The sequence below is a fragment of the Syngnathoides biaculeatus genome, chromosome 23 (assembly GCF_019802595.1).
Source record: "Syngnathoides biaculeatus isolate LvHL_M chromosome 23, ASM1980259v1, whole genome shotgun sequence".
NCBI lineage: Eukaryota > Metazoa > Chordata > Actinopteri > Syngnathiformes > Syngnathidae > Syngnathoides > Syngnathoides biaculeatus.
Window position 1 is genome coordinate 15,806,254 of NC_084662.1, and position 12,283 is coordinate 15,818,536.

At 40.7% G+C, this 12,283-nt stretch overlaps 1 protein-coding gene across 2 annotated transcripts in view; it reads right to left on the reverse strand.

Annotated features, from left to right (window-relative positions):
• The window catches only part of nbas (NBAS subunit of NRZ tethering complex), a 161,012-nt gene that overhangs the window by 132,064 nt on the left and 16,665 nt on the right, over positions 1 to 12,283 (reverse strand). For both annotated transcript variants that reach the window (XM_061811916.1, XM_061811915.1), the window contains 6 exons: positions 9,846 to 9,984; positions 8,811 to 8,873; positions 8,579 to 8,707; positions 7,846 to 7,909; positions 6,064 to 6,257; positions 4,021 to 4,296 (listed from right to left, as the gene is read on the reverse strand). In XM_061811916.1, the coding sequence (XP_061667900.1) occupies positions 4,021 to 4,296; positions 6,064 to 6,257; positions 7,846 to 7,909; positions 8,579 to 8,707; positions 8,811 to 8,873; positions 9,846 to 9,984 (865 nt within the window). The remainder of the gene's footprint in view (positions 1 to 4,020; positions 4,297 to 6,063; positions 6,258 to 7,845; positions 7,910 to 8,578; positions 8,708 to 8,810; positions 8,874 to 9,845; positions 9,985 to 12,283) is intronic.

The following is a 12,283-nucleotide window of genomic DNA, read 5'->3' on the forward strand; positions in this document are numbered from 1 at the left end:
TCACACACACATACATACATATACACACACACACACACACAGTTTGTCTGTATTAGTGGATTGGCCTAATGAAAATGCTGACAGCCTGGGAGGGAGGGGAAGAGGGAGAGGAAGAAAGAGAGGGAGAGAGAGAGAGCGAGAGATGACGCACATGTTGAAATGATGTACGTTTTCTGTGCTAAATATGTCAGAGAGAGATGAGGTCATGTCTTGTTTTGTGTGGATATTTCAAATTATAAACGGAAGTTTTAAACAAAATGAAAAGGGCTCCAACAAAAATGGACAACAGGAATTCCCCTCTTTTTTAGGTATCTATAAAGGTCAAGTGTCATCCTTATAAAGATTCTAAAACAGATATTGAAATGAAAAATACATATAACATTATTCACTTCAATGTCTGTATGGAGAGCGAGTCATCCATGCGCAAAGTTGCAGAAGTGTCCTTCAACATCCATGTGGTTGCCATATTGGCTGTATGTATTGTCGATGACGTCACCCCGGACATTCGCCATTGAAAACACTCTGTGGCCCCTACTGCGGGGCATGCCCCTTCAAACAGGGAAGGTCTTTTCGAAGAAGAGAACATCTCACATTCGAGTTAAGTGTCCGGGTGCCATATTACCCTATTGTTATTATTATTAACAACAGTCATTTCCCGACTGTTGTTGTTGTGATTTTTCATTTTTTGTATTTAGTTATTTTTTTGCAATTCGTTTTTTGGTTGTTTTTTTTTTTCATCATTTGCTGTGTTTTGTTAGATGCTGTGATTAGTTTATGGTTGTTTTATTTGTTGTTTTTTGTTTAAATCTACTTTTGTGTTTATTAATTATTTGTTGTTTTTTATTTGGTGTTTATTTTTTGTCGCAATTCATTATTTGCTGCTTTTTTTTTTTGTATTTGTATGTGTTTAGTTATCTGTTGTTGTAAATTGCACTTCAAGACCATCAGTAGAAGTGAAATAATTATAATTATCACCCAATAACCCCTAAACCAGCAGTCGGCAACCCGCGGCTCCGGAGCCTCATGCGGCTCTTTCATCCTTATAATGCGGCTCTGATAGGCTTGGGAAAATAAATTACTAATTTTTTTTTTTTGTATTTAATTGAAGTGCGTTTTATTTGTGTTAGTTTTTGTATTATTTTAGTTCTAAATTTGAAGATTGTGATCTTGAAATATTAAAATATTAATTAAATTATTTGATATTATTTTTTCGTCGCTCAAAATAGACGTCACACTGCGGAAGCGGGTATACCCGCTGAAACGCCGTCTATTTTGAGCGACTTTCAAGCCCGGCAAAGCCAATGGAGAAACATGCTGCGGTAAAGTAGTAGAAGTTTTTTTTTTTCTTCATTTTAGATGTGCGGCTCCCAGTGTTTTCTTTTCTGTGGAAACCGGGTTCAAATGGCTCTTTCGGTGTCAAAGGTTGCCGACCGCTGCCCTAAACCATTCACACAGTCATTCACAATACATTACACAATATTGACAATTATCCTGGAAGTAGCTCCAAAGTGGTGGGACCAACTCCATATTTTCCCTTCCGATAGGTGGAATGGTCACGTGGTCAACGTCACCAAATGCCAGTCGATATAGAGTGTATATTGGAAAAAGGGTAGGAAACAACCTGCAGATGCTCTTTACAAAGAGTGTTCCAAAGTGATAGTAATAATGATATATTACTTTTAACTCCCCGCTGTTGGAATTGATGGCCAAGACTAATGGCCTGCAATGATGATGACAGTGACGAAGAAGGCACTGGATGTGGGCCCATAAAAATGACTGATGAGCCGGCCACGCTCAAACTTGGAGGGCTTTGTGAAAGTCCAGATTGTTGCCTTTGCCGCAATTTGTCGCGAGCCTTAGCAGCAGCAGGAGCAGCAGCTTCTCCTTTTACGCCGCAATTAGCATTTGTGAGAAAGCCGCAGCACTGAGAGATTTTATCAGGAGGAACAAAGACCACACTTGTTTTGTGTGTGCTGGAATTTTACTGTGAAGCTAGCAATGAATTCTGGTTTGTTGTATTCACTGGTTACAAAAGCATTTAATAAAAAAATGAATCAAAAAAAGAAAAGCACTTCTGTATATCACCAACATGAATATAGCTCTGCTTTGAACCATCTTTTTGTTCTTTTTTCAGCTTCTCCCGTTAGGGGTCGCCACAGCACGTCATCTTTTTCCATGTAAGCTGCATCTTCCTCCCTAACACCAACTGCCTTCAGGTCTTTCCTCGCAACATCCATCAACCTTATCTTTAGTCTTTCTCTGCCTGACAACGCCATCCACATCACCCCTCTACCAATATGCTCTGTCTATTCTGGACGCGTCCAAACCATCTACGTCTGCTCTCTCTAACTTTGTCTCCAAAACATCTAACTTTGGCTGTCCCTCAAATGAGCTCATTTCTAATCCTATCCAACCTGCTCACTCCTAGAGAGAACCTCAACATGTTTATTTCCGCCATCTCCAGCTCTGCTTCCTGTTGTCTCTTCAGGGCCAAAGTCTCTAATCCACACATCATGGCAGGTCTCACCACTGATAAACTGATTTCGATATTGATAAACTTTGCCCTTCATCCTAGCAGAGAGTCTTCTGTCACATAACACACCAGACACCTTCAGCTAGCTGTTCAAACCTGCTTGGACCCGTCTCTTCCCTTCCTTACCACACTCACCACTGCTCTGGATTGTTGACCCCAAGGGTAGAGCTCGTGCACGTTACGTCACCATTTTCACGGCGCCATATTGCCGGTCAAAAAGAGCTGCCCGACAGTGTGGGGGACATTGAACTGGAGCAGAATGTTCACAATGCCAGAGACTTGGTTGGTTGTTACAACAGACAAGACAGATATTCAAAGAAGTCATTCTATAGAATACCAGCTGAAAAGACCAGAAAAGATTGATAGATTTCGGCAATTAAACGTGGTGGATGGTGCCCAACCAAATACACACAATGTGTAGCGATCGCTTCATTTCAGGTAGGAATTATTCTTCTCAATCTCAAATTCCCAAGAAGTTTTTCAAATGCCAAGTTGGCACATTTGAGAACAAAGCATTAAAAAAAAAAAAAATGGCAGGGCATCGTCTACAACGTACACGGAAGCATGTTGCGCCCACACGTTAAAGTTCGGTAAAACTCTCCCCTACAGATGTTTTTTTTTCCCCTTCTTGGGAAATGCTACGGAGGAGCCAACTCGCTTGTCCTCTTTTTTTTTTCATAGTTAATGAATCCGAGTTTGTGTAAAACCAGGGGTCATTTATTTATATTGGTATTTGTATTGAATACTAATTGAAAAGATCAATGGATTTCGGCAAAGGTTAACGTGTAGCCGAACACACTTCCGCGTTTACGAGCAGTCTCCCCGTTTAGAACAAATCCAGCAATGAAGTATTTGTATGCGTCCAGACTTTTCTACGCTTTCAAACTCTTCCGTGTAAATCTCAAAAACTTAATCAACAGATACATGTGTAGATCCAGTTGTCCAAGACAAGCGGTAGTGGGTTAACAGTCCAATTTCTTATCGGCAAAAACATCGACTTGGGCATTAAATATGGGTCCTCGATGCCAAGTGGCTCTCATTTTTCCACGTACCTTTGTTTATTATCACCTTCTAAATGTTTAACAGTATCGGACAAAACGCTGGGCGTCGTGCTATAAGACGTACTTTCGTGTCGTCTACAACCAACTTAGCATTGAGCAATGCTTTGCTTGACCAGCAGTATGGCCAGTCACGTGACTTTGGTGATGTAGGTGCACAAGCTCTATTTGAAGTCGACCACCCTCGCTATCTCATCTCCCTGTAGCCTCACCGTCCAATTTAGAGTCTTCAATCAACCTACCACATGTTTTGGGGAAATGGGAGGAAATCGACGTACCTGAAGAAAATCTACGCAGGCACGTGGAGAAAATGCAAATTCCACACAGGTGAGGCCAGGATGTGAACCCTGGTCCTCAGAACTGTGAGGCAGATGTGCTAAACAGTCATGGGCAATCTCCAAATGTAATTTCAAATTTTGTTTTTCATACCTTTCTCTGATACAGTTCCTCTGGAGTGGTGGACCTCAGACTAACCAGCCGGTAGTTCTTGACGACGGTGCGGGGCCGTTTGCGGGGCGGTGCGAAGCGTTCCATCTCCGTCACATAGTACAGGCCCTGCTTGATGTAGCCAAAATAGCGAGCCTTGGCGGAGGACTCGTCATCCGAGTCGGAGTCTCCCAGATCATCACCTTCCTCCTCGTCACCAGCCATGCTGCTGATATTGCTCTCCGGTCGCCCACGTTTCTGAGCTAGCTTCACCTCACACTGAAAAAAAAAAAAAAAGTACAAATTTGTCTTTACTTTCCATGTTTTACTTGGACAAAATTTGAACACTTTTTTTTCACGCAAGCATATGTAATTTTACTTTAAGTACAGAGTGTGAGTTTGTCCGCCACCTCTAAAGAGAAACAGTGTGGTCCATTTTAATAGAGTTACAAAACTGAGCATGCTGTGCTTCTACCGGAACAAAATACGCCTGTAAAAAACGTAATCTTCATCCTCCAGACTCCATCTGCATGCAGAAGTACTTTAACACCCACCCCACACACTGGCTGAGGCTGGCTGATGAAACTTTCCCCAAAAGTTGTCAGGTTAAGACATCTTTTATCAATGTAATATTATGATGATAATTACTCCCCAAATTAAAATCTGAGGTTGCTGTCAGGGTATTTCTAGTACAGTATTATGAAAAGACAGCAGGGATGTATATTCCATCATCACACATTACTTCCATTTAAAAAAAAAAAAAAAAAAAAAAAATCACATTTAGTATTTTTTTGTGGTCCATAATAAAATCCACAACTGATAAATTGTTAGTAGTGTTGGTGGTATTTATATTAGGATTATGTGTTTCAAGTAAATTAGTGATGGTAATATTATTAGTGATACTTGTAGTAGCTGTTTGTGTTGGCAGTACTAAAATTGGCGATGAGGGGTTTAGTGGTCGTATTGATGGTAGCAGAAAGTGATTTTCGGCTTTTCCTGTCAGCGGTTGACACAGAAGTAGGAGTAGTTGCAATAGTAGTAGTAGTAATAGCAGTAGTATAATGCTGACAGTACCAGCAGGAATAGTAGTATAGTAAAGCCTTGGTTCCCGAACGTCCCCATTTTTTCAAACGAAAATCAGTATTCGAACGCCCCTGACAAAACCCGGAAATAACATATTGCACACGGCCAGACCAGCTGACCCACGACGCGCTTTGTTGTGAATTCCCACGCCACCGAAAAAAAAACGGAAATAACATAATGCGCCCGGTGCAAGCACCTGACCCACCCACGACGTGCTTTGTTGTCAATTCGAACGCCCCCGATAAAACCCGGAAATAACATAATGTGCATGGCGCAAGCAGCTGACGACGCGTTTTGTTATTGTCTATTCGAACGCTCCCCCCCCCCCAAAAAAAAAACACAAATGATATAACATGCGCAGCGCAACCAGAGTACTTATGTTATTCTGTATAACGCAGCTCATGTCCATAGACGTGTCCCGGTACTGATTAATCATGGCTCCAAAGAAGGCAAGTTGCTTCTTTAAAGTTATTCCGTACTTTTGTTGATTAAAAAAAAGTTTACAAGACTGGGGGCCGAGTCGCTACAGATATGGCAATGCACTCCGAGCCTAGCGTACGCTACTACTAAAGCATACATTTCAAGCAAAAAATAAATAAACTTCTTAAATTATTGAAACTATACATGTATTTCTACTATGCAGTTTATTATCAGGAAAAAGCTAAACTAAATGCTTTAAAAAGCCAAATTTTTTAAGCTCGGAACGCATTATTTATTTTTCCCATTCATTGTAATGGGAAACATCAATTCGGTTTTCGAACAAATTACTTCTCGAATCGTTTTTTGGAACGGATTGTGGTCGAGAACCGAGGCATCACTGTAGTACCAATCATAGTGATTTTCATCATTTAACTTTTGTATTATTCAAGGTGACTCAGCTGAGCAGGATGGTACCCCAGATACCAATGGTAGTGATGATGGGGGAACTTGGTTGGAAAGACTCCAATGTGACGGGCAATTTACCTCTAGGCTGAGGAATCCGCCGTCATGTGCAGCAGTGACTTTGGGCGAGGGTTCGAACCATTCGCAGGATTTGCCCAGAAGGTTGCGAAGGCTCTTGACGGATGAGACGGTCACGGAGCCGGAACATCGGGCCAGGATCAGCACATTGTCGCTCCACCAGTTCACATCCACAAGCGGATAGTACTGCTCCTTGTCTGAATAACCATAAACCAGCATTCGGTACATCTACTGTATTAGGACGTACAAATACATATGCTTTCCTCTCTTTATTTTTGATTTATGTGAAAGAATGATGTTATCTTGACTTAACAATGGAATGACTGGACCATAACTGTCCAATTATCCTCTTTCAAGTCACATTTCCAACTACTACACTTACATATAAAATGCAAGTACTCTGGCATAAAATGGCTGCAATTGCAAAGCGGTAAATGGCTCATTTTTGTGAAAATCGCTTAAATGGAAGCGGAAAAGCTGAACTTCAATCACAGAGTTTTATTTGAAATCCATTGTGATGGTAGTGGGTGTATCAAATCAAACTTGCATTACAGCCCTTACTCTATTAGTAATTTCATACTCTCTTCTTCCTTGTTAATTTGTGTAATTTATTGCTTATCTACGTCATATTTTATCTATATTATCTCTATATCTCAAAATTCATTGAGCTTTTTATTTGTTACTGATGATCAGCTTTCCACCGTTTTTCCTTCAGCTTTCAGTAACTTTTTGCGTTGATAACACTATTAATATGTAGCACTGCTTCTATCAGAGACAAAAAATTAGAATCGTCTCAAAAATTTGACTTTTGTAGCTTTGCAAAGAGACTGTGTAAACATGGTACCTAATAAAGTGTCTGCTCGGTCTTCATATAAGCCTGCTGTTCCATTGCAGGTTAATTTAACCTATTATTATTTTGATTAACATATTTTAGAATTATTGTTGCAAATATATACTATTTGATTCTACAATATTCAATTATATATATTTGAAATTATTTTGTGTAGTTCTTTTGGTCTGATATTCCTTGTGCCCTGTAGCAAGTCAAATTAACCCATTATTAAATGATTTTAGAAACAATTTTTTTTTATTCCCAAATATTGTTTTATGTTTAATTTACATCCTTTTTATTATTTTATAGTTCCACCAGGTCGTAAAAACATCCTGTTCAGTTGTAGTTTAACATGAATTAATGTTTATAAAATATATTTTGTATTGTTCTATGTCTTTAATCCTCCTGTTCTGCTGTGGGTCTAACTGAGCAATTTTAAAGTTTAAAACTAGAACATATTTTCTTTATAAATGTTTCCTATAATACACATTACTGGAGTTTGAAGTGTTCCATTTTTCTTATCTTTTTAACAGTCAAACATGCAGTGGGTCACATTCCCATGTAAACAGAACACTAAATATATTTATATAAAGACTAGCATATGGCTCTGCAAATCCAAAAAAAGGAGGTACAGCTTAGTTAAGGGTAACATTTCCTGACGAGCATGTTGCTGAGCCAATGTATGCCAGCTAAGAGGTATTTACATCTGGGTACGTTTATTATGCCGTGAATAAAATCCCGCTTTTTCGGTTTGAGATCTACACGACCTATCACAGCCGTCTGTATTGATGGCCCAGAAATGCCAAAAGCTGGTTGCTTTGTCTAAATAAGTGTTTAATTCAGTGAATAAGACTTGTCAAAGATAATTAAATCTTATCCGGTGCGGTGTGCTGTGTCAGCATTTAGAGGCGGAAAAAAACATCTTGTGCTGAAAGCACTATCGGCCACACTACCTTTTATTTTCTTCCTCCTCTCCAGTGACGTCTTCCACTCGGGATTGATCTCCTCAAATCCTGGCTGCAGGGGTGAGCCGAAGAGGGAGGGGCAGAAAAAAGATGAAGATTAATCTCGTCACCCTGTTTACACTTAGAGGGGGAATAAACAAATGCTGCAAACATTTGCAAAAACAGAACTCTCTGGGAACACAAGTAGAATGAATCGTGAATTGGGCTGTGCAAAACTACGTTAGTCAAACCACACTCTTCACAAGCCTGAACTCATTCACTGGCGTGGATGTATATATCCGTCATGTACATTTTTCAACAGGTGAGCATGGAAGAGGGTCTTGCCCAGCTTGTTTGTGAAATCCAGGTTTGTAAACCACTGATGGATCCCTGCAGATGGTACCTTTGCATCACTTAGAATTTGAAATCAGCACAACTTTTGAGTAGAAGAAAACAATTGGGTGGTGAATTAGGTGGTCGGAGTTGTCCATTTTCTAACATATGGCACAAACAATGACTAAATCATAATCACTTTGAATCAGTCAATTTGAAATAATGTACTCTGAATTACGACCGTCACACAGGCATCTTTAAGAAAAATGACAGGGATATCAGGTAGCACAGTGAAGCTAGTAGTTAGCACATCTGTCTCACAGTTGTGTGTTCAAATCAAGGCTCAAGCCTTCCTTTGTTGAGTTTGCACAGTTTCCCAAGGCTTGGGAGCCTGGCCAGCATTAACTACCTGCTGGTCCTGCTCCCACGCAGCCCTCTGCTTAAGCGACGGTACATCCCAGACTGACAGGCGACCTGAGAAGTGGATGATAGCCAGCAGAGTGCCGTCAGGGCTCAGGCTCATACGGAATATGCCGTCCTGGTAGACACACACACACAAACGTCAGGATGAAGTGTTCACTAGGGGGTCAACGTGCACCTCCCCACCCCCCAAAAAATACAAACAAAAAGACAAAATATACCTTTTCATCTTCTTGTCTGCTGAAAAGCTTCATAAACATTCTCAAGAATCCTCGTTTCTGGCTCTGAGAAAAGACAAAAACCACTTAAGTGACATGTATTTTGCAAGGTCAGATCAAACCCTTTTTATTATTTCATTACAAATTAATAAAACATGATAGTGCATTGAGACAAGAGCCATTGCTTGGTCAAAATTTCTTGAGCTGCGTGCAAAATTTTTGGACGCCCACCGCTAAATGGTGGCAACAAAGCTCACAGCATCTGGTCACAATTCGCATTGGTTCCCTTACAGTGGATGGACAAGACCAATTGATTCCACTAATATGTCATAAAGCTGGTTTGTCAACTGCTAATAAACCTCACAGAAGAAAAAAAAAAAAAGGAAGAGGAGTATGTTTTGGTTTTTTTGGAGGTGGGGGGAAGGGCTGCAGCAGATTGAATGGATTTCTATTCATTTCAGTCGAGAAAGTTCATGTGCATCATTCACTGCCTTTGACGTTAATATTTATCCGCTGGAATCCAACAATTTACTGCCAATGACGTGTAGGATATATTCATTTTATAATATTTTCTGTGTGTAGGCATGGAAGATGGTCAACTTTAGATGCCCGCGATGCACCTCTTTAGATTTTAGATCAGCATGGCTTCTGAGGAGAATATAAAGCTTAGGGGATGAATCTCAGTTTGTCACATCAATTATGAGTCAGAGAAATTCCAACACTGTTAATTAGACAAGTTTAGGTACCTTATACTCGAATGGACTATGTATATGTATAGTACAAGCAGACTGAGTGTCCCAATACTCAGTAGAAATTGTCGGTGACGCCATGTAAAAAAAGCCACTGATGTTCAACTCAAGACAGCGAGTCGGAATCCTGTTTCTTCTTTCTATAGTTGTAAATGATTTTGAGATCAAAAGGACCTTTTTCAGTGTTGCTTTTGTAATTTTATAGGTTGAAAAGTTTGTATTGAAAAGCTTGATACAAAACAAATGCTAGACCATTCCATCATATGGTATGTATAGTTAACTTCCTCACCGGATTGATGTCATCCTCAAAACTGGTGACCTGCTTGTAGTGGGGTGAGCCGGACAGCGCCCTCCATGCCGTGAGACCGCAAGAGGAGGCCTTGGAGGAGCCCTCATCCCCTGAATCGGAGCCGGCCACGAGCAGCAGTCTGGAACGGACAAAAACAACATTTTCTTGATCAAGAACCTTAGTATGATGACCTTGTACAGAGTAGAGTTGTTTTTTGTTTTTTTTTTTTTTCATTCATTTATCTATTTTCTATAGCTGTTATTAGTTACAAAGAAAAAATGGCAAAAATAGAAGCCAGAGCATCAAAACTGTGAGACAGCTCTGCTAACTACTTGACCACAGTGTTGCCTTGGTAGTTTAATTGAAGCGTTTTAATTGTGACTGAATGGTTGTTTGTCAGTAGTGCCATGTGATTCACCGGCGACCAGTCAAGCATGTACCCAGTCAGATGGGATAGGGTGCAGCTCACATGACACTATTTGGACAAGCCTTGAGTTGGAACAGTACCATTTGACTCAACACTGCACTCTGGTGCTTACGAAACACACAAAAAGCAGCGCCCATAAACCAGACTGATGTTTACAACTAAATTCATTACACAGATGTCAGACCCAAAAATAAAAAAATACCCCCAAATAGACTAAGGAGTAATTTTAGGCTTATTTTCTGAATACATTTGATTTTCGGACAGATTTTGGCAGACTCATATTTACAAACAACCACAGACAATACACGGAGGACGTGGGAGGGAGAGCAGCAGATCACCAATTTCAAGGGCAACTCACCCATCATTCCCGACACCTAAACGCAGTTGGCAGGGAAACGAAACTGCTTTTTTTTAGCACGCTTTAATGGGGGAAAAAAAGAAAATCTCCATATTCATCATTTGCTGGTACTCACATCCAGTTACTGTCTGTTTGTACTGTACTGTATGAGGTGAAGCAAGCATTCAGATCTGTGAATCAAGGAAGGCACCTGGTCCAGATGGAGTACTTGGGAAGGTACTCAAAGCCTGTGCTTTTGAGCTTGCCCCGGTGTGCACAAAAATATTTAATGTCTTTTTCACAAGTCACCGTCCCACCCTGCCTCAAATCAAGGTGTCATAATACCTTGCCCCAAAAAGCATGTTGTGAACTGTTAAAAGGGCTATAGACCTATTCCTCTCACCCCCACTGTCACAAATTCCTGGAGACTTGTACTAAGGCACAAAAAACTAGATTACCCCTGACCTGTGACCCCTTTCATTTCACCTACAGGGAAAAGAGGTCAATGGAGGATCCCATCGCTCTCCACTCAGCACTGGAACACGTACAATACAAGAACTCATACATCCGGATGCTCTTCGTCAATTACAACTCTGTATTGAACACCATTATACTACACATTTTGAATAGGAAACTGCTTAACCTTGGTCCTCACACACACACACACACACACACACACACACACCACACACACACACACACACACACACACAGCTCTGGTCCTGGATTGTGGACTTTCTCACAAACCACCCCTAAATTGTCGGACTCGGCCCTCACCTCTCTTCCTCCATCACTCTCCGGGTTGTGTGCTCAGCCCTCTTCTGTGCTGTCTGTACACCTCTTATTGCACAGCCATCCACTTCTCCAATCACACCATTACATTTACAGACAATTGTGGTGGGATTCATCTCAGGAGATGATGATTCCGCCTACCCTCCTAAATCTGTCTCTATAGAGTTCTGCAAACAACCTGATTTTAAACACAAGGAAAACCAAAGAATTTACGTTGGACTTGAGGAAACACAGAGCTCACCCATGCCCCATTTTCATCAATGACGACTGTGTGGAAATAGTCCATATTTATACATTTCTTGGGATATACATCACAGACGCCATCACCTGGACTTCAAATACCACAGCCATTGTTAAGAAGGCCTGGCAACGTATTCACAGTCACGGGCTAAATTAAAACTCGTATCTCAAGGTACCACTGTACTGCATTAGCTTCTGGTATGCAGGCTGCTCTGTTGCGGACAAAAAAAGCACTATAGAGAGTGATAAGAACTGCAGAAGAAGTCATTACCTTCCCTCTTCCACCATTACGGGACATTGACAACACCCGTTATCACACTCGAGCCAGGACCATTAGTACAGACAGTTTTTACCACAGTCATCACCTTTTCACTCTTTGCCCTCAGGGAGGCAATGCGGGTCAATTAGATCACACACCAATAGAATCATTCACTCTCTGAATCACCAACATACATCACAGTCGTCAGCACATAACATATGTCAGGGAAAGGAATCTTTTTTTTTTTTTTTTTTTTTTTAAATGTTCCTTTCTATTGACTGCTGTTATATGAACACGCAGATAATTGCACTTTTAAATATTTTTACCGAGGCACTTATAAATGCTGATGTCGTATTTTGTGTGTTTGCTGTGGCTTCTGATGA